Source organism: Esox lucius, chromosome 19 (assembly GCF_011004845.1).
Source record: "Esox lucius isolate fEsoLuc1 chromosome 19, fEsoLuc1.pri, whole genome shotgun sequence".
In the NCBI taxonomy this organism is placed as follows: Eukaryota; Metazoa; Chordata; class Actinopteri; order Esociformes; family Esocidae; genus Esox; species Esox lucius.
The window spans coordinates 26,725,987-26,751,782 of NC_047587.1; the positions used below are offsets into that span (position 1 = coordinate 26,725,987).

Sequence of the window (25,796 nt, forward strand, 5' to 3'; positions counted from 1 at the left end):
ACAACTATATGGGCAAAAACTTAATACTGGAGCGAGTACGTCAATGCACCAGAGTTGTACTCCATTACAGAATCGCAGTGAATTGATAGCCATTGGCTTGCAGGACATGATATTCAATTTAAGACAGAGGTTAAGACTGACGCTGCCAAAGTCATATAATGTAACAGTATCAACTGTGTTTAAGTTGATATGTACATATTTGTGTTACGACTTTGTCTGTGTTACAATGCTTCCACCTGTTACCTGTTACGACCCTCCCTCCACCCCCCCTCCACATCTGCTCTCTGGAAACGACAGGCGGGGCTAAAGGCACATGCCTGCCCCAAAATTAAATTAATCCAAAAATTAAATTAAATCAATCCCCCAAGTGTTTTATTACTTACTAGTGTTTTGTGCCATTACTGAATTTGTATTACAAAAAAGGAATAATTAAACACATGTGGGTATTATTATACCTAGATAATAAAAAAACGTTTACTTTTTCTCTTGTGGTTTGCCCCGTGTTGATCCTCTTTCTGCTGTGGTACTGACAACTAGAGAGATATAAACCTCTGAATATCTGCGTTGGTGTGCGTTGGGTGGGGGAGTTATTTACCTAGGAAATGGGTGCCATCACCATTTTAATGTAGTCAACAAGGTGGGACCTTTAAGTTAATTGGCTGATCCCTGATGACCTGGCTGACCACGTGATCACAATAATAACAAAATGGAGTACTTCAGTATGGCTTTAATGGCATCACCTATTCTGGAACAGATACAATACCAGACACACAGGTGAGACCGATTTCCATCTCTGTGTCTCACAAGAACGCAACACCGCAACACTGTGTCGCATCAGCCACAGGCCAAGTGGAAAGGCCTACTGTACATCACCAATATATGCCAATATTGGAAGGAATCAGAGCATCGTAAAGATAACCAAGCAGTGATTCAGCTCCAAACCAGTGATTCAACTCCAAACCAGTGAGTCAAACCAGCGATTCAACTCCAATCGACAGTTTGATGGGATGAGATTGTTGTCTACCATGTTTTGACTTTATCTGGACAAGCTCTGCTTCTGTCCCCTCCTCGGTTCCTCTTCTCCTCACACAACAGCTCCCTCCCACAGGTCTCCGTGCTCCCTGTGGCCTCCCTTAACTTTTCCACACAGTGGCAGTGTGCTGGAGGATTATTAGTGTTCTGCTGGTGCCTCCGATCCATACCGAACCTTATCAGGCCTTCACCAGTCAGCCCCGAGCCCCTCACAGCTGTCAGAGCCCCCCGCCTCTCCCCACAGCCTCCTCCCTCCACTTTATCTGCTCACTCACAGGCCGCACAGTTTGGCAGCCGACCGGGGGGTGAGGGTGGTGGGGGGTTGGTGGGGGGGGGGTTCGCAAGTCTCTCCTCTTTCCAGTGCCCCGTCCCCCCACACATCAGCAGCATCACCACCCCGGCCCTCCCAGCCTTCCCTGGGAACAGCACATGGAAACAGGCCCGCATTGCTGTGCCGCGTCCTGGGGGAGTTCATTACTCGAGCAGGGCGCTCCCACCAGTGAGCCAGAGTGCAGGCCCGCCACGTCCCCACCGCGCTCCACTGGAGCTGCTCTCATTAAAAGGAAAAAAACAGAAAGAAAGAGAAAAAAGAATGAAAGAAAGAGACTTCTTGCCTCTGAAAAGACAGCAACGCAGCAAGACTAATAACGTGACCGCTTTTTTTTGTTTTTTTTTACTGTTGTTGTTATGTGTTTTGTTGTGTATTTGAAGGCTTGTCTGATTCTGTCCCAAGTGGTTCTCCTTACTTATTTAGCAGTATGTTTTCTACCAAATTTGAAAATGAAAAGCAGATTTTAATATTTCAAATCGTCTCTTCGTTGCGTGGGATGTGGGGGAGAGGGAACAGAGGGAGAACACACGTGGTCCATAACCCCCAATCAGGACCTTCTGCCAAGACCTCCCTGGCCGTCCCACGGCGCCCCTTCCACCCTCCACCTCCTCCCCAGGGAGGCTCAAATTTCACAATCATTGACAAATCAAACTCACCTACACACATGTTCTTATTTCTCCACCCACGACACAGCCAAGCCCTCTACCTTAACCCGGTGTGGAAAGCCCCCGCTCCATCACCCTGTATCCCCACCCATCTCCGGTGACTGCCAAAGAGCAGTGAATTCCAATCAGGCACTAAGCAGGCCGGCTACTTCCAGGGACAAAGGACAGGGAGAGGAACAGTGTGGAGCGGGGCTGGGGGGAGGGGGGGGGAACAAAGGCTGCTCCAGGCACCCAGGGGAGCAGCCAGTCACAGGCTGACGTCAGGGGGTGGGGGTAAGTGGGTGTATGAGAGAGGCTGCCAGAGGCTGGTCCAGGGCCCCCCCAGGGGAGTCCTTCATACGGGAAGAACTGAACAGAGCCGCCCCCAACCCCCACCCAACTCACATGGCCTCCTCTGTGGCTCCTCTGTGGCTGGCTGCTCTCACCACCCTCAACGCTGTATCGTCCGCTGTCCCTCCAGTTGGCTGCTCGCAGAAAATCCCTCTCTGTCCATTCCCACCTTCGTATCTATGTGTGGGGGGGGGGGGTCCACCTGCCAGTAGTGGCCCACATTATGGCTGCTGAGGGGTGCAGGACGACCCAGTCAAGGGCCGACTGAGTTGCCATTAAACCAGCCCTTAACCGCCAGCCTTCAGCAGCTCAGATTCCATCATATACACATGCGTGCGCACAAACCTCAGGGGGCCCCACCCGACAGATTCACGCTATAAACAACGACAGAATGTGTTTGAACGGGGGCCGGGGGGGGGGGGGGGGGGGGTTGCCTCTAGTTAATGGACTCTGGGTTTGCAGTAAAAGGGGGCAAGACTCTGGTTCTTTGAAGTGAACGTAGATATCTCGTTCTCTCACTTTTTCTGTGCCTCTCTCTTTTTCTCTCTCACTCTCTTCTGACGTATTACTTGACAAAAAGCGAACCACACCTGTGCACAGGGTTAAAACTATTACTACAGACCTCCCAGAGTCACGCTGGCCTTTGCCACAGCTGTCTGAGTGTCTTCAATGGTTTGTTTCACAGACTATTTCCATAGCGTGAGGCTGTGCGCTGTAAATGACTGCTACCAGTTTTTATTTTGCCATTCTAATTTGTATTTCCAATAGGATGTCTTCAAAAAATAACATTCGTGGTGGGGGACAAGGGGGCCGACAACTACTGGATGCTGTTTGCAAGAGACTTAAAATATTTTACAGCCATTTGCTTGTAATATCATCGTCTCTTGAAAAATGTAGTCAGAAGAAGAATTGAATACATTTAGCTTGACCATCAGTGATACAGCAAAACAATCAATCTAATTTATTCACAGAAAGCTTGCTAACTAGGCACATGACGCACCATTAGCTAGCTAGACAATTTCATGAGATCAGTCAGTCAATTAAAAAACAAGACTGAAACTAGAATATTGCTCCCTAATTTAGGTACGTATGTGCCAGCTATGAAAGTGGTCTGACAGTTAGCAATTTGATATGAGTTTTCAAAATTAAGATACGTTTAAATTTATGGCAGGGCTGCCATTCGGAAAATGCTTGCAAAGCCAACACACAAAGACGCACAACTTGGTGTAAGGACCAGAAAACCTCGACCCCTGAGCAATGGACATGTTATATGCCCTGATGAGTCATCGTCCAACCTACTTGCTACATCCAGACGGTTTACGTTTGGGGAAAGACAAAGGATACCTTTGGCCCAGAATGTCTGCCGTCAACTGGCAAACATGGTGGGGCATCCGTAATGTTATGAGCAGCCATATAGTGGGAGTCATTGGGTCTGATGATTGCTCTGCATGTTTGTACAACAACCAAGGAATCTGAGGCAATTTTACAGGACCAGGTGCACCCTATGGTACAAATTCAAGAGACCCAAGAGGCTAGGTCTGGACATCCTTTAACCTTCATGGGTCGTTTTGTAGACTGAAGTAGATATCCACCTCTTTCATCCCTCAAAGAACCGGAGTATTTTCTATGTTAAGATTGGAGCAACATCCCACGAGACACAGTTCAGGACTTGTCTGACATCATTCCAAGAAGGACTAGGGATGTTCTGAAGGCAAAGGCTGGCCCTACTCCTTATTAGGTCCTTTATATTAACATATTGTCAGTTGTTTCGGTTATTTTGTCCACCCCCTGTAAATCACATTCACAAACGCCACCGCAAAGAGGTCACATCGGGTTGACTGCCAATCAGCAGTACTTTTCCATGTGACATTTCCATTATTTTGTCCAACCCTCATTACGTGGCGAAAAAAAGGGCCACTGTTCAGTCGACGGTACAAAGTCTCAAATCATAGCTTGCATGCAAAGCATTAACACACATTTCCCACAAAAGTTGGAAAACAACAGCAACCAGAGAAACAGGAACAAGAGGCCGCATTTGGAGCATACTAGGTGCCAGGGACAGAAGGGGGGAGAGAGGGGGGAGACAAGTACAGCGAGAGGGGTGAGGTGGTGCTCTGCTCAACTGCGTGTTTAGGAGAAGTGGGGAGCAGGCAGGTCTGGGGCCCTATCCACGGGGCGTACGAGGCGGGGGGCAGACAGCTCGGCAGGGGCGCTAGATTCCAAGGGAACAGTCTGTTCCTCATTATCCTGGCTCCAAGTGAGAGGCCTGGTGATGGCTCTATCTCCAGGTCACAGGGTCGGCATCACTCACAGGGGTCAACTCCCCCGCCAACACCTTGCATTAGCTACAACAGAACCTATGTAATACACTAACGTAAACAGTGACCAATTAATAATAAGACCTGATTAATGAGGTGGACGCCCATTCAGTAAAGGACTGGCAACAAATCAGTGGGCCAGCCCTCACAGTCTGAACACCTAATCACCATGTCCAATAAACTACCCTGAACGTTAAAAGATACCGGCTATAGCACACTGTAAATCCTAATATGAACATTAAGTATATTTTTATAAGCTGTATGAGTAAATATTTCATAAGTCTACACTAAAACCCTGTGGCACAGGAATACAAATGGATGTATGGAAACATGCAGTCATCTTGTTCTCTCCATCTTCATAAGACCCTGAAAAAAAAAAACCCAGTGTGGATATTCCACCAGATTTAGGCTTTTTTTTTTTCTGGGCACACACAGACAGCACAAATATTTACTATGTGCTCTTCAGACTGCGAGCTGAACACGACGGCACACAAGAAGAGAGACGGGGGGGGGGGGGGGTGGGGGGTGGGTAAAGAGAAGGGAGGGAGAGAGGTAGAGAGACAGAGAGAAAGAGGAGAGGGAGGTTACATTTTTAATCGGCTGATTTTTCCCTTAGAGCAATCAGGCTGAATGCAAGGAGGCTAGCGCCAACACGCACGCGGGCGGGCGTGTGCACACACACGTTTTGTGTCCTTTGGCAAATTCTTCTTTTTCACTCTTGCATGAAGTACAAAAAAAAATGAAGAGAGGAGAAGAGAAGGGAAGGGAAGAGAAAACGTCCCCACAGAGTTTTTCTCCCTTCCTGGTGCGAGCGCGGGCCCCCGCAGAGCTCCTGTGTAATTTCCAGTCCCTCAGAATTCAGGTATTAATAAAGGCCGCATGGGGAACTGCACACAATATAACCCTACATTTTCAGGCATTATGAAAGGACGCCCCCAGGGGTCTTTGGCTCAAATTTCTGAAATGCAGGCATTGTAAAAAAGGCACCCCAGGGGAGTCCCCCGCAATAGAAATCTGCTGAATTCAAAGCATTTTCTGAGCCCTGGTGGGAGCCATTACTCCCTCTGGAAGATTTTTTTTCTCTTTTTTCCCCCCTTTTTTTTCTCTTTTTTTTTTTTTTACAAAACATGTGTTGCTGACATGTTGACAGATTGCTCAGTGAAGTGTTTAGGTGCATGCACAAGCCGGGTCTCTTCAGAGACAGAGCACCGCACACTGCTAGAGAAGGCTCTCAGCAACCCGTGCCCAAAACTGGTACCATCCATATTTTATAACAGGGAGAGAAAAGTAGGCTGGGAGGGGAGGGAGTGAGAACGACAGAAGAGAGCAATAGAAAAGACACAAAGGGAGAATGAGGGAGGGAGGAAGAGAGGGAGAAGAGAACTTCATAGTGAAAAATGAACCCTGTGATGAAAAATGACTTCCAGTGTGCTTCACAACAACCCTCCTCCGTCTCACCCCAGCCCTCCCTTTCTCGCTCCCCCACCCCTCTCTCCCCACACGCTGTGCCCCCCTCTTCACTCCCCTCAATCCCCCTCTCTTATGGAGGCAGGGCTCTTGCTCTCCCTGGAAAACCTGAGTTTACAACCAGCTGTGACTGCATTTGTATCTGTGCCAAGGGCTTAGTGGAGGAATCTTCAGGCCACCCTCAGGCTCCGAGCTGAAAGAGGGAGGGAGAGAACCAGGGAGGGAGGAAGAGAGAGTAGCAAAACCCAGCTACAACCGATGAGTCCAATGTGTTTACTCTATCAAACAAACTACAAAATAAAAATAGCTTTTACTTAATAGACAGAAACAGACAAAACCACACAGAAACAATACACACACACACACACACACAGTAGAAAAAGGACTGTCTGACGATGTTGGCTCAGGTTGCAGGCTTCTCATCTCAACCTCTTCTCACTACTCACATTGACACCCTGCTCTCTCTCCTCGCACTCACTCCCATCCTGCCTCTCTCTCTCTCTCCTCTCACTCACTCCCATCCTGCCTCTCTCTCTCCTCTCACTCACTCCCATCCTGCCTCTCTCTCTCTCCTCTCACTCCCATCCTGCCTCTCTCTCTCTCCTCTCACTCACTCCCATCCTGCCTCTCTCTCTCCTCTCACTCCCATCCTGCCTCTCTCTCTCTCCTCTCACTCACTCCCATCCTGCCTCTCTCTCTCTCCTCTCACTCACTCCCATCCCGCCTCTCTCTCTCTCTCCTCTCACTCACTCCCATCCCGCCTCTCTCAGTCTATAGCCCTCCCTCTTCTATCTCTCACAACCCTCTCTCGCTCTCTCACTTGGTATCCATCCTCTTCATTCCATTTCTATCTGCCACTCTCTCCCGCCCTCTCATTGGAGGAAAGTGATCTGTGGCTTTAATAAGAGCCCTGGCCTCAGAGGATTCAGCTGCTCCGTGACGACAGGCAGGAGCTGGGGGCTAGGCTGCGGCAGGCTGGCGGGGGTTAGATGTGTTCACGGCACGGGGAACCTGGGCCAAGGGGGGCTATGGCTTGGAGGCACCCCAGGGAGGTCCTATCACCCAGGGTCTTGCTTGGAACAGACGATCTAGCTCTCTGTTCTCCCAACCCCCCTCTCGCCAGACAGACTATCCTCTCCTACTGAGGAGAGAGAGAGTTCTCCAGCCAGGAAGGGAGGGAGGGAGGGTGTCATCTTAAAGGGAAAGAGAGACAAAAGGCAGAAAGGTCGACAGAGGGCACATGGGTCACTCCAGTGAGGACACCACGGCAGAGATGCCCTCTACCAAACACAGAGACGCCCTCTGCCAAACACAGAGACGCCCTCTACCAAACACAGACGCAACGTACCAAACACAGACGCAATCTACTAAACACAGAGACGCCCTCTACCAAACACAGAGACACCCTCTACCAAACACAGAGACGCCCTCTACCAAACACAGACGCAATCTACTAAACACAGAGACGCCCTCTACCAAACACAGACGCAATCTACTAAACACAGAGACGCCCTCTACCAAACACAGAGACGCCCTCTACCAAACACAGAGACGCCCTCTGCCAAACACAGAGACGCCCTCTGCCAAACACAGAGACGCCCTCTGCCAAACACAGAGACGCCCTCTGCCAAACACAGAGATGCCCTCTGCCAAACACAGAGATGCCCTCTGCCAAACACAGAGACGTCGTCTACCAAACACAGATGCAATCTACTAAACACAGAGACGCCCTCTACCAAACACAGTCCGACTCGTCTGAACCTTTAGTGTCAGTCCTGTATGAATACAGCTATGCCAGTTAGCATTTTCGAAGAGCCAAATGCCTTAATGGAATGGATGTATGAGACAGGATGTGTTAGAGGAAACTGAAGGATGCTGAAAGAAAAAGTGTCACACTCCCTTGCTCGCTCGCTCTTCCTGAGGTGAAACAGAGTATCAGCAGCACAGTGCCTTTCACACAGATAAGAATGTAACCCTCTCTCATACACACCTCCTTGTCTGTAATTCTATCATTCTCCTGGAGGAGGATTCATTAGAGCTCACCTCCTATGTGTCTGAAAGGAGTAGGCCCCACCCCCTTCATTGACGGACAGCACCGTCACCCACCCACAAAGCTCCCCTGTTCAGCACCTCCTGGCCTGCTACAGTCTGCATACCCCTCTCTTCCCCTTTCTCACCTTATTTCCCTCCCCTCTCCCTCTCACTCCCCCTCTTTCCCTCTTCCTCTACCACTCACCCTTTGTCCCTCACACAATATTTTTCAAACCACCTGTTAGGTTGTACAGACTTACACACATTTCCATGTTATTATTCTCTAGGGTCTGGTCATGTTATTATTCTCTAGTGTCTGGTCATGTTATTATTCTCTAGTGTCTGGTCATGTTATTATTCTCTAGGGTCTGGTCATGTTATTATTCTCTAGGGTCTGGTCATGTTATTATTCTCTAGGGTCTGGTCATGTTATTATTCTCTAGGGTCTGGTCATGTTTTTGCAGTTGCAGAATTAAACATGTTGGAAGTTAGGTGGGAAAGGTTGTCAAGTTGATGCATTCAGTTCAGGAATGGAGCTCAGCTGTGTTCCAAAGGTGTGTGTGTATGTGTGTATGTATGTGTGTGTGTGTGTGTGTGCGCATGTAGTTGTGTGTGCGTGCTTTGGGGGGCAGTGTGCTATATATAAACCAGCCAAACTAAACAGAGGAGAAGAACAGAGCCCCCACAGAAGGGAGTGGAGGAGTAAGTGGTTCTGGCTTTAGGGAGAGGGGAGACTGAATGGCCCCATTGGTTCTGCCACGGTTCTGCCAGGGCCCCCGAGATCCTCCCGGGCACTCGGCTACATCCCTGGCCTGACAGGCCCTGAGGAAAGGGGCCACAGGACGGGGGTGGGGTCAGCTGTGCGGGGCCGCGGGGCAGAGGGGGGTGCAGAGGGGGATGAGGGGTTCTCACAGCCAGAGCTCAACCTTGGCCGGTCTCAGGGCAGTGGAGCGGAGACGAGCACCGAATGTTCCCCATTTGATCTGGAGGCTTTTTCCAAGCGCTCCTTGGGGAGCCAGTGCTCCAGATTTCTCCTGTTGAGACTCTCCCCAGACTCACACACACACACTAGGGCACATATGAGCACGCCAACCAACCTACTGTATCAGTCTCTCTGACAAACACTAAGGGTTTAAGATACGTACAGACATGCAGTCTAACTCACAACTCCATGTTCTACAGGAGCCTGGTAGACACCAAAACACAAACCAAATGAAATACAACCAACACATATATGTATATACATTACATAGATCTATTCCAAGATCCTGAAAATGTTTCTCATTTTCTCACATCTCACACACACACACACACACACCTGGTCTTCCTTACAACTAACAGAAACACAGCCTCTCCAACAGCTCCAGCAGAGTCAACAGCAGCAGGAGGAGGTAAGCAATGTGCTGTTTTCCTCAATAAACACCTGCCACATAATGCACAAGACTGTGCTAGGCTAGACAGGACTGGACTGTGCTAGCCTAGACAGGACGGGACTGTGCTAGACAGGAATGGACAAGACTGGACTGTGCTAAACAGAAAAGGACAAGACTGGACTGTGCTAGGGGATGGTGCTAGACAGGAATGGACAAGACTGGACTGTGCTAGGGGATTGTGCTAGACAGGAATGGACAAGACTGGACGGTGCTAGACAGGACTGGTGGCCTGAATAAGGAGTATATCTTAGCCTATTAGGGCTTCTAGTAACAGAAACAAACACATGTTAGAGAGAGGAAGACACAGAGGGTGGGGGGCTGAGCAGACCAACACCCTATTAGGACTCACTATCCATAAAGGAAGCCATGCTTTGAATAACGAGCGGTGGCAGTCCGGAGAGCAGAGCAGGCCATCAGGCGTCCAAACAAATCTCTGGCACACCAGGCCCCTAACAACACAGCAACACTGGCCCCCGACAACACTGTGCAGGGTTAGGGGCTCTCTAAGACACCAGGGCCAGAACAGGCCTGTCTGGACCATGGAGCATGAGACACCGAAGCGCCCTGGGGGGATGTTGCAGGATTTCAGGTGAAATTCGCCAGTCACACTGGCTTATGTCAGCCGTGGGATGGAATTACCTCCGTCGCATTGTGCCAGGGCTCAGCCGACCCATGTGTTCAGAGTAATAGCAAATTAATGGAGCCACTTTACCAGGCCGCTACAGAGTGGCTGAATTACCTGGTACTTGTCTAAACACCTGGGATCCGTCTACCGACATCCCCACAAGACGGCCTCCCATCTCTGTCTACCACCCAAAGCAAGATGGCCTCCCATCACTGACTACCACCCATAACAAGATGGCCTCCCATCACTGACTACCACCTATACCAAGATGGCCTCGCATCACTGACTACCACCTATACCAAGATGGCCTCCCATCACTGTCTACAACCCATAACAAGATGGCCTCCCATCACTGTCTACAACCCATAACAAGATGGCCTCCCAGCTCTGACTACCACCTATACCAAGATGGCCTCCTATTCTTTTGTGTCCTAATAAAATAAGCATGTGGCAGTACACACACACAGAAACAGTTGTGGCGTGTGTTTATCCCCAACAGATAAGAGGGAGATAGGCAGCATCCGGCGCCAGGGTCCCCCCAAAAGGCAGGTTCCCAGAGGTGCCACAGAGAACTTAAAAGGATTCGTCAGTGAACGTTTTTTAATTTACCGTTCTTTTCAATAATAATAATAAAGCGGAGGTCCGTGGGGAATGCTAGCCCCTGGTGAAGCCTGGGATTATTCTGCAATCTCCACCACTTATCCCCTGGGGATCGAATGTTTTATCATTTCTTTTTTCCCCCTCCACTCTCTCTGCTTAGCAACATGTAGTTCTCCCTTGACTCTGAGCTGGAATCACATCTCGCAGGCTTCAGTATGACAGGCGAAGTGGGGGTTGCCAGATGAACATCAGTGTGTGACACATCGTCATCATTTGTCGTTCAGGGTTAGGGTCCGCAAGGTCTTTTACACACCTTTCCTCCCCCCAGTCAGAACCGGCTCCCCGTCTGAAACCACCTCCAAGCAGCCGCCGTGACCCTAACACGGCCGCCCAGGCGCAGGCTAAAGCCAGCTGAAGTGGCTCTGTGGATGGCTTTTTGGGCTCGTTGAGGAGCGGGCCTTGATTAATCTGCTAGGAACCAGACACCCCTGCAGCGTGCCTTTGAGCCTGTCATTAATTACACTACTCCTAATAACGCCTATTGTGTACGTGTGTGCGTGTGTGTGTGTGTGTGTGTACTGTGTTAGTGTTAAACCAATCTGTCCCTTAGGATGACTAGACATCACTGGCAGATGACTGCAGACAACAGGAATAGGTACCTGGGTGCCGCGGGGGAAGTATCACACCACGCGTGTGAAACATCAGTGTAACCCCGTCTGCCAATCACAGTCACTCAGACCTTCCAATAGAACTGTGAAAGGGTCAAAAGGTACAACTTGGAAGGAGCAAGGTGCTTAACCCAAAGTGATCCAGGCTCAGGTCTATAGTAACCTCAGGTATCATCACACCATACAGGATCCATATCCTACTGTTCCGCAATGGAATGAGTTAAGGGGAATAAAAATGTAGATACTAAGGTCCAAATGTTGACCTAAACTAAGTGAATGTAAAGGCTGCTTTGACGTGCAGATCAGTGGGATCGGTGTGTGCATCAAGCCTTACCTGCCGGACAGTGGTTGGTGCGGTGGTCAGTCAGCTCGGCCAGACACTCGAAGTCCTGCTGACAGTTGTCGCAGGTGAAGATGGACTCGTCATCCAGCTCGTCGTGGCTGGTGACGCTGTGGTCGCCGTCCTCCAGGGCAGCACGCCGCTCCTTCCTCTCAGTGTCACGGTCGGATGCAACGGGGGCGTCTAGGAGAACACAGACGTAGGGGCAGTGTGGGTGAACCGCCAGAACACTACAGCTGATCTACTGGACACTGGTCTTCGGTGTTTGAGCTCTAAAATGTAAGGGCGGTATTGTCTGATATGATTAATAGAATGGAGGTACAGAGGGTGGACAAAGTAACAGAAAAACCTTTAGTAATATCAAAGATCTAATGAGAAGTATGTCCATCCTTTGTCTTCTGAACAGCTCTGATCCTTCTTGGAATGCTGTCATACAAGTCCTGAACTGTGTCTAGTGGGATGTTGCACCATTCTTCAAGAAGGAAAGCCTCTAGTGCTTTGAGGGAGGAAGGAGGTGGAAATCTATCTTGCACTCAACGCTCCTGAACTTCCCATAAAGGTTTAATGATGTTTAGATCTGTAGATTGAGGAGGCCATGGAAGAGATTTGATGTCATCGTTATGTCCATAAAACCACTATTGAATAAGTTTAGCAGCAGTGTGTATGGGGGCATTATCATCCAGGAATATCGGAACATCATGAAGGAATAGTTCCGTTATATAACAATGAAAAGCAATCATCAGACCCAATGACTCCCACTAGATGGCTGCCCATAACATTACGGATCCCCCACCATGTTTAACATCTTTCCCCAAACATTATGAGTTGGCCTTGGATGAGGAATGTAATGGAGGGTGTAGTTGAGGTGGTGTCCGGCATGAGGACTGTAGTTGAGGGTGTAGGTAAGGTGGTGTCTGGTATGAGGACTGTAATTGAGGGTGTAGGTAAGGTGGTGTCTGGTATGAGGACTGTACTGGAAGGTGTAGATAAGGTGGTGTCTGGAATGAGGACTCATGTGGCCACACTGCCACTCAAGCCTTGTGAACAAATATGAGTCCGCAATCCTCCCTCCGCCATTGTGCCTCCATTTTCACACCTTATTATCACATTAAACGCTCCGTTTCAAAAAGACTGCACTGGAAACTGATGTGGGAGAAGGAGGGAGATGGAGTGGGAAAGACGGCGAGAGACGGAGAGAAAGACTGAGGGGAAGAGGAGAATGTGATGCAGAGCGAAGGAGAGATTGAGGGGTAGAGAGATGAAGAGGGTGGGGGGGCGTGCAGAGAAGGAGAGAGGAGGCGGTGGGGAAATGGAGGGGGGGGATCTCTCTGGCTCCCTCAGGCTCCACATCCTGTCTAATCATGGTGGACTTGTGCAATCAGAGGAGAGCAGGAGGAGGCCATTCCTGCGCTCCACAGCTCTGATCAGCTCTAATTTGGCAGAGCTGCAGTGCCCAGCGCTCCGCTCCGCTCTGCCCGCCCACCTGCCCACCACCGCTGCTGGTAATGGGCTCTGGCCGATGGCTTGGTTAGGCCTGGCCCCGGCCCCACAGCACAGGCTACCTCGGTGTTAGGTTGGGGGCTGTTACGGAGAGAGGGGTGTAGAGGTCCGGAAATAAGGAGATGTGTGGAGCGTGGAGGTGCTCCAATTCCACAATGGTCCTCACGGGGAGAGGTGCAGTGGGTGAATGGAGGGCTCTGGGCATTTGGGGGGGGTTACGGCCATCTGTCCAGTGGTGAGAGCACCGTCTGGACAGGGACAAGACTGGCCCTTAACTGACGCTACACGGACACCCTGCTACACTGCCGTTACAAACACACACATTTATTGACACATTTATCTGCAGGCGCCTGAAAAATACACTACGTTTCATCCCAGGCAGAGGAGATACCCGTCAAACACACGTCCACACACACACGCACACACACGAATGCACGATAAACTAACATGAACACATACATGCGCACGCACGGATCCGTCCGCATACACACACTCTCCCAGGTGCCCTCGTGCCAGAGGTATGGGTACTGCCAACTCCAGAACATGCCAGCACAACCTGCTACCATGACAACGAGGGAGGAGCCAGACAAGACCTTGCTCTGCCCCTCTCCACCTCTTCCTAACCCCCCACTCTCTCTCGCTTTCACACTCTAACTCTCTTTCTCACCCCATCTCTCTCCTTCCATCCATCTCTCTCCCCCCTCTCTCTGTGTCGCTCTGCTCCTCTTTGCTCCACAGGGCTCAGGGAGATGGGGGGGGGGGGGGGGGTGTTGGTACGGGGTGTGCTCCCCATGCCATCCAGCACCCCCTCACCCATTCCGGCGCCCCCCTCCCAAACTCCCCAGTAGCCCCCTCCCCTCCGGTAAGCGTTTCCAATCTCTGAAGGAGGAGGGAGCCTCGGGTGGGGGGTCCGGAGCACACTTCATTTAAAGGCCTGCTGCACAGTGCTACTGCCTCTGTCATTAGGCCTCCCTGGATGTGCTGCTACTGGGGAAGATTGATACGGCGGCGGCGTGCGCCCCAGCTGTACCCCGCGCAACTCCAGCAGTGGCCCTGATAAACACAAAACCCACTATTTATCTAGAGGAGAGGTGAGGAGAGGAGTTATAGGGGGTGGGTGGGGGAATTTCATGGTGGTGTGTGTGTACGTGTGTGAGTGCGCTGAGGTAGGGATGTTGCAGCTGAATAACCATCCTGATTGGAGGGGATTTGTTGTCAGGAGAGGTGACACAAGGCAGTGGACAGAGAGAGCTAGTTTCTCTAACTAGAACAGGTACAGCTAAATACACCAAGACTTCCACAAGTACAGCAATGAATAAAGAACACAATGAACGAAAAGGACAATGAATATAATGAAATGTATTAACGAGGAGGAACACTGCTCTGCAGGCCGGTAATGGTGGTGGGAACTAAGGAACAGGCTTATTTAGGTTCCCCCTTGAGTCTGGGGCCACCGATTCACAGCCTAATATATTTGTCCTGGGTTGTGGGTCCGGGTGCCCACCGCGGATGGCAGCGCTGGGGTCGGAGTTGGCCATAATCGTTTTGTGTTCGATTGCCATGTGTTTCTGTCTGAGGTTTGTGTGTGCGCGTGTGTGTGTGGGTTGGGAGGATGTAAGTGTGCACGCATTTAAAAAAACTGAGTTGAAATTATGCATTTTTGTCACGCACACGGTAACAAAAACGGCGCAATACACGTACAAATATATTAAATATTAGCTAACTTGCTCACCGAAACTCACACACACAGTGAACAGTAACACACTCACTGAAACAGGCAGGCAAATGTTTTTATGAAAAACAACAGCGAAACGATGGGGACAAGGTGAGAAAGAAGACACACAGTGAAGGGGGTGAGAGGTGTATGTTTGAGGAGAAGCCAGGGGTTACAAGATGCTTGTGAGAAATGAATGGAGAGCTTAACCCTTCCTAGCATAAACAGACCAACACTTCCAGATAGTGTTCAGTGTAAAACCCTTACAATACACGCCTAATGTAAAATAATGCTAACGTAGTTAGCCTTCTGGAGATTTGTTTTTATTGTTTTATGTACTAATGCTAATATAGATGGTTAACAGATAATGTCTGCTAACATGTATGGTTTACAGATAATGTCTGCTAACATGTATGGTTTACAGAGAGATAATGTCAGCTAACATAGATGGTTTACAAATAGATAATTTCTACTAATATCGATGGTTTACAGATAGACAATGTCTGCTAATACCGATGGTTTACAGATTTTATTTCTGCTCGCTCAAGGCTGATCTACTCAAAAAAATTATAATAAAGCCTACCACCAGCTGCACGGCTATAAACAACAGATACAGTCTAATGTTATCATCCATACAGCACTACTGCCCTCTGAGGCAAATATAAAAATACACTTCAATATCACCTAATCAGAGTCAGCCTCTGCATACCTACAACCCTGACACACACAGACACACACACCAAGTAGTAGATGTGCTATAATGTGTGCTGATGTCATTACTAATAAGACTCTGTAGAGTCGTTCAGACGCGTAGAGTGTTTTCAAACATAATTCAATTTGAGGGGAGGAAACCGAAATGAAATGAGGGCTTACGTTGGAAGTGGTGTCCAAGGAGACTAATGATTTCTAAAGGGCCATTCAGATGAACAAGGCCTCTTTATGCCCCCAGATTTATTCTTAGAGGCCATATTTCTGGCCCAGACAGCCTCCCTACCTGTCTGCTAGGTTGGAGAGCTTCAGATGCACAGCATTCTGTCAACGGTAGATTCTATGGCAGCACTGATATAGGCCCATTAGCTTCTGCCGCTAATAAGATACATACATGTTCCCAGGCTTAACGTAGCAAACTGCATGTGTGTCAGAGGTCAACACAAGGTCAAAACGCTTTCTTTAATATCCATTCGTGGCAGAGTCAATGTTGTGCCATTACTTCATGTTTCTTCAAAGAGCTCTGAGTGCAAACTGAACCAACGCCTGCATAAACAACACCGTCCAAACTCATTTAATCGTCACAGACAATTTTAGCTGACCCCATCTCTACCTCTCTACTTTTGCTTGCATACGTTTGTTTTATCACTCATTTAAAGTTCGCTCCTAGCTGCGCCCCCTCCTGAGTATTGGAACACTTAATGAGAGCCCGGAGCCCCCAGGGGTGGGGGGGGGCACAGTGGGGACGTCGGGGCGTGCGTATAGAAGCAGTCCCAGCAGCTAACGTCACGTCTCCCTGTGCCAGCTGGAGCTCCAGTCCCCCACTCTGCAGAGAGCCATTATCTCTGAGTCACAGACTGTCCCCACGCCAAGAGGCCGACCAAAACACACAATCACCAACACACACAATCACGCACGCGGATACAAAAACGCATTTTCCACACGTTCACAAGCACAGATAAATGCGCACACGCCACACACACACACACGTGCACATATACGTACTAAGATATTAAATATTTGCTGACTTGCTCACCGAAACTCACACACACAGTGAACAGTAACACACTCGCCGAAACAGGCAGGCAAAATTTTGAATGAAAAACAACAGCGAAACGATGGGGACAAGGTGAGAAAGAAGACACACAGTGAAGGGGGTGAGAGGTGTATGTTTGAGGAGAAGCCAGGGGTTACAAGATGCTTGTGAGAAATGAATGGAGAGCTTAACCCTTCCTAGCACAAACAGACCAACACTTCCAGATAGTGTTCAGTGTAAAACCCTTACAATACACGCCTAATGTAAAATAATGCTAATATAGTTAGCATTCTGGAGATTTTTTTTCATTGTTTTGTGTACACCAGCAATACGTGGGACCACAATATGGAAATCTGAATATTGCCCAACACAAATGATTATTCCTAATTATTTCCTAATGAATTAGACTGCACGTTTCATAGCTGCTGATGAAGCTTCAAAAGACAGCGTAAGTGTGTGTGTGTGTTTGTTTGTGAGGGTGAAGAGGGTGTCTAATGGTAGCAAATAATGTCACTCCCTCTCTCTCCCTCTTTCTCTCTCCCTCCCTCTCTCTGGAAAGGAAAACAGACATGTTTGTGTGGGGTAATTAGATGAAGAGAAGTGAATTAACAGAATCCACAGAGCAGTGGTGTTGCCGAGGAGAGCCCCGCCTTGCAGGGACACGCTAATTACCGCTCGTTAGGTTGATATGTTTTTTTTTCCCCTTCTCCTGTTTTAACGGAGCACGGCTCCAACATGAGATCTGGGAAATAATTAGGAGCTGAGCGATGTGGGCTTAATGGACACCGCAAGGCATGCGACGGGGGAGACAACAGCAACCTCCCCTCGCTCCCTCCACCACCAGAGTCCAGCCGCCACCACGGAGCTATGAGGTAAAGCAGTCCCATCTCACTATTAGAGTAATACTATTTAACTTGGAATAAATGGCAGCAGAACTGAAATGCTAGTCAAATGTTTGGACAATTTAATGGCTACTCCCTCCCCTCCTCTAAAACGACGCAGAGCCGAAAACTGGAGTGAGTGCCTTTTGAGCTTTGACATTTAAAGTGAAACTTGTTACGATCCCCCTGGCTAGTTCCAGTCCTGACGCCCTGCTCTGCTCTGACTTCTGGAGGCTCAGCAGTCTCCTATTACTCACTCAGTACAGTGAGACGTCATCACTGTAACACTCAGAGAACACAGACACACAGCAAACAGAACGCAAACACGGTCACTCAAATGGTTCTTAGTGAGGGAGACAGAGGGACAGGGAGAGATGGGGGGGGCTCACTAAGAACCAGGCCTGAGGCCTGGTTGGGACACAGTTATACTTAGAGAAGCAGAAACCTGCAGGACACCCAAACGGCAGCAAACAAGCACAGCCATCACTACCCCAGACTGGAGCCTGGGAGTTGGAAAAATACAAGCTCCAAGCTCCACGAGACCAGTGTTTTGAAAAGAAACAACTGGGGTACAAGGGCTGCCTTTCAACGCTCCGCAGCTCCAAACATACATGCACACAGTCACACCGACCAGAGTCAGCCAAGTGAGGTACTACATAGATTGGCTGCAAAAAGCTCTAGTCTGTTTGAGAGGTGATTCAAAAGGAGCACTTTCCTGAGAACATGAGCAAGGTAGAATTGATCAGGTAGGGAGTAAAAAAAAATAAAAAAATCGCCTGGTGAGGGGATATTCTCACATTCCAAAACTGAGACATTCCAATACCTGGTACAAAAAGAATGTCAAGACTATTTCATGAGGAACAACACTGCTTTTTTGTTTGTTTGATTTTGGAGAAAACCCTAAGTACCCAAGCCTTTTGCCTCTCTGCATTCAAGAACAATTTGGACAAAAACCCACAGCTAATGGTGACAGGAAAGACCTTACAATATTATATGGATCTGTGAAGCTCCAAAACGGGCCTCTATGCTTCATGCAGTCAGTCAGGTTTTTACAGTATGGGCACTAACTAAAGGTCTGGGGTCTAGGAAACACACACACACACACACACAGCAGGTGCAGCTGGACGTGGCTGCATTACCCCGGCCTCTCCGGGGACCCCTCTCCTTCTCCCAGTAAACAGGGGGACCTATTTAAAGCAGGAACTCTGCACAGCTCGGCTGTCCTCTGCTGACTGTGTTTCCACAATACGGGGCAGACCCCAGGGAGCCGACGGAGGCCACTGCACCAGCTTCACAGCATGCCCCAACCCCCACCCCCTGAGGCCAGGAAGCCGGGGGAGCAGCACCCAGCACCAGCACCTCCACCCACAGAGGACCACAACCCACAGAGTGTCATGGAAGAAAGAGAGCCTGTTAAATCACACCCAGCCTGACAGCTGCTCACCAATGTCTTCACCTGTTTCAGCCCGTGGCCACGCACACACACACACAAACGCACACGCACACGCACGGACAAGCGCCCACAAGCACACGCCTCCTCTTCACACATTAAAACTGTTTTCCTGTCGTTGCCTTGGGGAAATTAAAAATATATTATGGACCTCCAGAGGTTGAAGAGATGGAAGACAGAAGAGGGAGACGAGAGAGAGCAAAAGGAAGAGCGAGAGAGAGAGAGAGAGTGAGAGAGAGAGAGTGAGAGAGAGAGAGTGAGAGAGAGAGAGAGAGAGAGAGAGAGAGAGAGCCTCTTGTGAAACATGTCCTCTAGTGTAGATCATTGAGATGTCTCTCCATAGTCCATACATTAGACACTGAGGACAGAAAGTAAGGCTCTTTATGATCTCTCATTTCTCCTTCTCCTCCACCTCCTCTCTCTCCCGTCCCCCTCCTGTCCTCCAAAGGGGAAAATAAAACCAGTAAATTTTTTCCCCCGGACGACTGGCACACACTCAGGTTGTGGGTCCGCAGGGGATGAGTGCGTGCGCAGGGGATGAGTGCGTGCGCAGGGGATGAGTGCGTGCGCAGCCATCAGACTGACTGACATCTCAATCTGCAGAGGGAGAGACACAGAGCAGTGATCTGACACACCAGAAAGGCCAAGTGCCATTTTTTTTTTTTATATCAGTCCATCACTATCAGTCCATCAGATTTCCTGAATAAGCATATTAAAACGCACATTTTCGGGAATGACTATTTATCAAACCGAATATTGAACTCGAATATTTGAGAGAAATGGTGCTTAAGGGTCTTCCAGGAGTCAAAATAAGACTCAAAAACAATGAACAATCCAACCAACAAAGACACAAAATGTTGTTTACTATTCCAATTCTAGACCCTTGGAATAATAGTCTGACATGTTTGCAATACCTGATGATTTTGTCTTCTAAAATGTTGTGCAGGTGTTATACTGTCCTTTAAAACAGGACCATAAATGTTAGCTTGGCATCTCCTGTCTGCAGTGCTCTTCTGACACTGTATCGTTCCTATAGTGACAACACAACACTGTTCCTACGGTGCTGCCTGACAGGTGACCTAGTCGTCCCATCGGAGGCTCTGTAGTGAGGTCACAGATACAACACCCAGGACCCAATGGTAGGGCCGGAACAAACAGCCACCTTCATTGGTGTAGCTGATGCAACGGCCAGCCAATGGCAGGAGGAGTAAATTAATACAATAATCTCAGCTTCACTACGGCCCCTTATCTGCCCCATGCTCTGGGATGACTACTCTATCCACCATGAATTACAGTCCCCACGGTCAGGACGCAACAGGGTGTGTGTGTGTTTGTCTGACTGTGTATATAAGGGGAGGTCACTGAAAAGAAGTTTCCTCCTTTAATTCTGCTTAGTAGACAGCCTGTGGCATGTGTTGCGTTAACCCGGGAATGTTCTATCCGATGTGGGTGCATGCGTGCGCACAGCGAGGCAGGAGTGGCTTTCCAACAGGAAGCCTGCAAAACAAGGCTGAACTTCACAGCTCTGGTGGCACTTATTAAAATCATCAGCACAGATGACCCCGCCTCCTCGTTCCACAGAAATGACAAACGTCTGCATCCCTATCCAAAAACTCACCCTCTGTCCCTCTTTCCTTTCCTCTCTCTCTCTTACTCCATCTCACAAATCCTGTCCCTCCCTCACTCCCTCCACCCCCTCCCTCTCGGTCTCCAGTGTCAGACCTGGCTCCTTTTCTGTCTTTTCTCCTTTCCTATTCTCCCTCTCTGGGCTAGGGAGGGACGGCTTGTTTTTCTGTCTCAAGGAGGCTGGGGAGGGGGAATGTGTAGAGGGGGGCAGGCACCTCCGGCCAATTCCCCTGTGGGACAGACCGAAGGGGCCCTCTGAGGTCCTCAGGGGCACGCAGGCAGGGGGAGTGGGGGTGTTTGGCTCTTCCCTTAGCCTCCACCCTGCTGCTCTTTCCAAACTCAACACACATTTTCCAGAGAAGGGAAAAGGGGGGAAGAAATCTCTGAATTTAATACCAGGAAAAGCCTGCCAGTGTCCTTGTCGACATCATCTCCCAGGGAATAAAGGGAAGGAAGGTTTTTTTCTTTTTAAATAAGAAATGGCAAGCTGCCCCCCTGAGCCTGAACACAGGAGCACAAACAAACAGGAGAGAGGAAGAGAAGGCATGAAGGGGAGAAAGAGGCAGAGTGAGAATGTGTGTGAGCCTATGAGTGTGTCTGTGTTGTGTAAGAGTGTGCAAGTGTTTGTGTGAGAGAAAGTGTGTGAGTGTGTGTGTGTGTGTGTGTGTGTGAGCCTATGTGTGTGTCTGTGTTGTGTAAGAGTGTGCAAGTGTTTGTGTGAGAGAAAGTGTGTGCGTGTGTGTGTGAGCCTATGTGTGTGTCTGTGTTGTGTAAGAGTGAGCAAGTGTTTGTGTGAGAGAAAGTGTGTGCGTGTGTGTGTGTGAGCCTATGTGTGTGTCTGTGTTGTGTAAGAGTGTGTAAGTGTTTGTGTGAGAGAAAGTGTGCGCGTGTGAGCCTGTGTGTGTCTGTGTTGTGTAAGAGTGTGCAAGCATTTGTGTGAGAGAAAGTGTGTGCGCGTGTGTGTGTGAGCCTATGTGTGTGTCTGTGTTGTGTAAGAGTGTGCAAGCATTCGTGTGAGGGAACATGTGTGTGTGTGTGTGTGTGTGTGTGTGAGAGAGGTGAAGAGAAGGAGGGGGGAGGAAGTGCGCAGGGCTAGAGTGAGAGCAGTGGGACTCTCCTTCCTGCTGTATCTCACACACACAGCACTTTCCAGTCACCCAGGACCTCCGTCAGCACCCCCGCAGCACCCCCGCCCCCTGAGGAGGGTTAGCAGAGGGCTGGGGGGGGGGCCACGTCAGCACCCCTGGCCCCGCCCCCTGAGGAGGGTTAGCAGAGGCCTGGGGGGGTAGGGCCACGTCATCACCCCCCCTCGGGGCCTCACTTTCCAAATCCTCCTCCCAGAAGAATCACCAGGCGGCCCCGTTTAGACAAAGAACATTCAGTTCTCTTATCTCTCGCAGTTCCCCGTGATTTCATGAGGGCCAACTCAACGACAAGGGGAGGAACCATGTGTCCTTGTCACTGTGAGCTGTACCAGACTCATACAGTGGTCTACAGTACTGGTCCTTTCAGTGGTTGCATCCTCTCTCCAGGTAGTTCTGATCTGCATCACAAACCCCTGAACTAGATGTCGGGCTTTAATCAAAGGCAGTCAATTATCCAAAACTAACATAAAACTAATAACCTGTTTTCACCACCAGGTTATTGGGGCCCATCACGAAACAAACCCTCTAAGGTACTGGGACTAGGCCTATGAATAGTTGGATAAAGGTACTGGGACTAGGCCTATGAATAGTTGGATAAAGGTACTGGGACTAGGCCTATGAATAGTTGGATAAAGGTACTGGGACTAGGCCTATGAATAGTTGGATAAAGGTACTGGGACTAGGCCTATGAATAGTTGGATAAAGGTACTGGGACTAGGCCTATGAATAGTTGGATAAAGGTACTGGGACTAGGCCTATGAATAGTTGGATAAAGGTACTGGGACTAGGCCTATGAATAGTTGGATAAAGGTACTGGGACTAGGCCTATGAATAGTTGGATAAAGGTACTGGGACTAGGCCTATGAATAGTTGGATAAAGGTACTGGGACTAGGCCTATGAATAGTTGGATAAAGGTACTGGGACTAGGCCTATGAATAGTTGGATAAAGGTACTGGGACTAGGCCTATGAATAGTTGGATAAAGGTACTGGGACTAGGCCTATGAATAGTTGGATAAAGGTACTGGGACTAGGCCTATGAATAGTTGGATAAAGGTACTGGGACTAGGCCTATGAATAGTTGGATAAAGGTACTGGGAAGGAGAGAACAGGGACGTCGATTCAATCCAAACACTTTACCACTAAACCTCAAACAGGATGTGATATCACAGAGCTCCAGAGTCCTGCCTGCCTGCACAGGCCTGGACATCAGCCTCCTGAGTCCTGTGAAAAGCTCTCCTTCCCTTGCACCATGCCTCCATTTCTCCTCCCGCTCTCCCTGGGAGCAGGACATTATGGGCCATATGGAATTGATATTAGAGAATGTGATTCAGTGGGTCGTCTGGTGGCGGCGCTGGAATGTGACACACAGAATCTAATCTGTGTCTTGGATCTGACAGCCGCCTGGCAAGCTGCACACGTCCAGAAACAGAGTGGATACCTGTTTGGATGGATGATGAATCCCAGTTTCCTGCAAAGTCCGATGACTCGCCTTCTTCCACTGCTAGAGAGGGGGAGAGGAAACAAGAGAGAGGGATGCTTAGAAATGCCTCTGGGAATTACCGTTATATTACAGTGAGCACCATAATTCATTGAACAGTGACCATTATTTTGTTATCTTGGTTCTGTACTTTGAGTTTTAAAGGATACTATGACAATGAGGTCGAAGCGCAGACCGTCAGCTTTAATTTTAAGGTATTCTCACACATGGCATTTACGTGTACATTATTCTCACACATGGCATTTACATGTACATATTCTCACACATGGCATTTACATGTACATATTCTCACACATGGCATTTACATGTACATATTCTCACACATGGCATTTACATGTACATATTCCCACACATGGCATTTACGTATACATTTTCTAAAATGCATGTTCAAACGGATTCAGATCCGGTAATTGACTCGGCCAGTCGAGGAGTTTCCACTTTTTGGCTGTCAAAAATCCCTTCATTGCTCTAGCATTATGTTTAGGGTCATTGTCTTGTTGCAATGGGCTTGGAGGCACTTGGTGTTATCTGAGCAGATAAAAATATTTCTGTAGACTTCAGAATTCATTGCTCTACTTCTGTCGGCAGTCACATCATCATGAAGACAAGTGAGCCTGTTTCCGCTGGCAGCCATGCAGGCCCAAGCCATAACACCCCCTTCACCAGGTTTCACAGATGAAGTGGTATGGTTTGGATCATGGGCATTTTTTTTTTTCTTCATAGTTTCCCCTTTCCATCACTCTGGTACATGATACTATCTGACTCATCTGTCCACAAGGCTTTTTTCCTGAACTCTTGGGTCTCTTTTAGGTGCTTTTTAGCAAACTAATTTGGCATTTCTGTTCTTCAGGCTTATCAGTGGTTTGCAATTTGTACCCTCTGTAGTCCTGCTGGTATAGTCTTCTACGTATGGCAGACTTTGACACATCCACACCTGCATCCAGGAAAGTGTTTTTGATCCGTGGGGTTGTTGTCAGGGGGCAGTATTCTCCGTTCATCCATGACTGTGGTCTTCCTCGGCCCACCGGGTCTTTTGACATAACTGAGTTCACTGGTTCTTTTTTATTCTTAACGAGGGACCAAACTGTTGACTTGGGCATGCCCAGGGTTTTGCAATGTTCCCAAATTATTGATTTTCATTTCTGAGCCTTATGACAGCCAGCTTAATTTTCATCGACACTGTGTGTCTTCCTCATGTTGTCAAACCCTAACAACAACCTCCAAAAGCAACAGCAAAGTCTAGAATCAAGACTATTCCCACAAATGCATACACCTGCCTAACGAAACACATCGGTGAAGCCATTTGAACAAACACCTTAAATCAGGGCGACCATGTACAAAGGGTGCTGTCGCTTCTAAACTGTTCATCCAATATGTATGAAAATACCCTCAAAGCTGAGTCTGCTCTTCAACCTCCTTGTCATTCTATCCTTTCAAACTCTGAGGGCTGGAGTACAGAACCAAAATAACAAAAAGATGGTCACTGTCCAATGATTTGTTTTTTTCTTACATATGGTTTTATCGAAATCGACAAACAAAAATACATTTACCACCCACATGTTCAATTAGCCGAAAACATAAGAACTATCATTAGCTAGCTGACAGGGAGAAAACAGCACAGGTTGTCTGTCTCTGTGTCTGTCCGTCTGTGTGAATATGTTGATGCATACTCATTTCAGGGGTGCAAAACGGGGAACAACACCGAGATAAGAACAGGAATGTGTGATCAAGGTTTTCCTTGGCACTGCAGAGGAAGGAAGCTCCACGGGCACACAAACAGGAAATGGCAGTAGTCACGACACAATGAAGACTTCCTTTCCCCCCCCCTCACCCTCATGTGAAGTGGTACAGGCCTGCGCCAGGCCTAGGGAAGTCCACCAAAATAACCTGACATAAATCCAACCTGTTTTAGATATCAGGAAGTGGATGAGGTCAAGGAAATTCCCTAAGCTGGTACATACATATTTTTTGCATTTTTATTGTCACAAGAGTGCGAATTCCCTACTAACGATATGAAGTTTAAGTAATGTTGGAGAAGAATAAACACACACCTTAATACGTACAGAGCAGTTCCATAGTTAGTCCACCCCTGTTTGAATTGTCTAGTTCAAATGGGCTGAGTGTGCAGACCAAGGTTATAATCGTTAACGAAAACGAACGAAAAAACGAAAACTAGGTGGGAAAAAACATTGTCGTTAACTGAAATAAAAATAAAAGCGAGGCATTACAGAAAAACAATAATTAATTAAAACTGTAATGTGTGGTTGACAAAACTAACTAAAATAAAATAAAATTATAGAGTAAATATTCTTAGTTTTTGTCTTTGTCAATGCTGTTTACATATTTGTGCCCATATGTAAATTTTATGTACTGGTTTTATTGTTGAATAAATATTT

At 48.4% G+C, this 25,796-nt stretch overlaps 1 protein-coding gene across 3 annotated transcripts in view; it reads right to left on the reverse strand.

Moving 5' to 3' along the window:
* znf423 (zinc finger protein 423) overlaps window positions 1-25,796 on the reverse strand; it is a 120,988-nt gene that overhangs the window by 76,762 nt on the left and 18,430 nt on the right. For 2 of the 3 annotated variants that reach the window (XM_029115081.2, XM_029115083.2), the window contains exons 2-3: window positions 23,341-23,403; window positions 11,835-12,023 (exon numbers count right to left, since the gene is read on the reverse strand). In XM_029115081.2, coding sequence (XP_028970914.1) covers window positions 11,835-12,023; window positions 23,341-23,403 — 252 coding nt within the window. The remainder of the gene's footprint in view (window positions 1-11,834; window positions 12,024-23,340; window positions 23,404-25,796) is intronic. The other variant, XM_029115082.2, reaches the window with a different exon arrangement.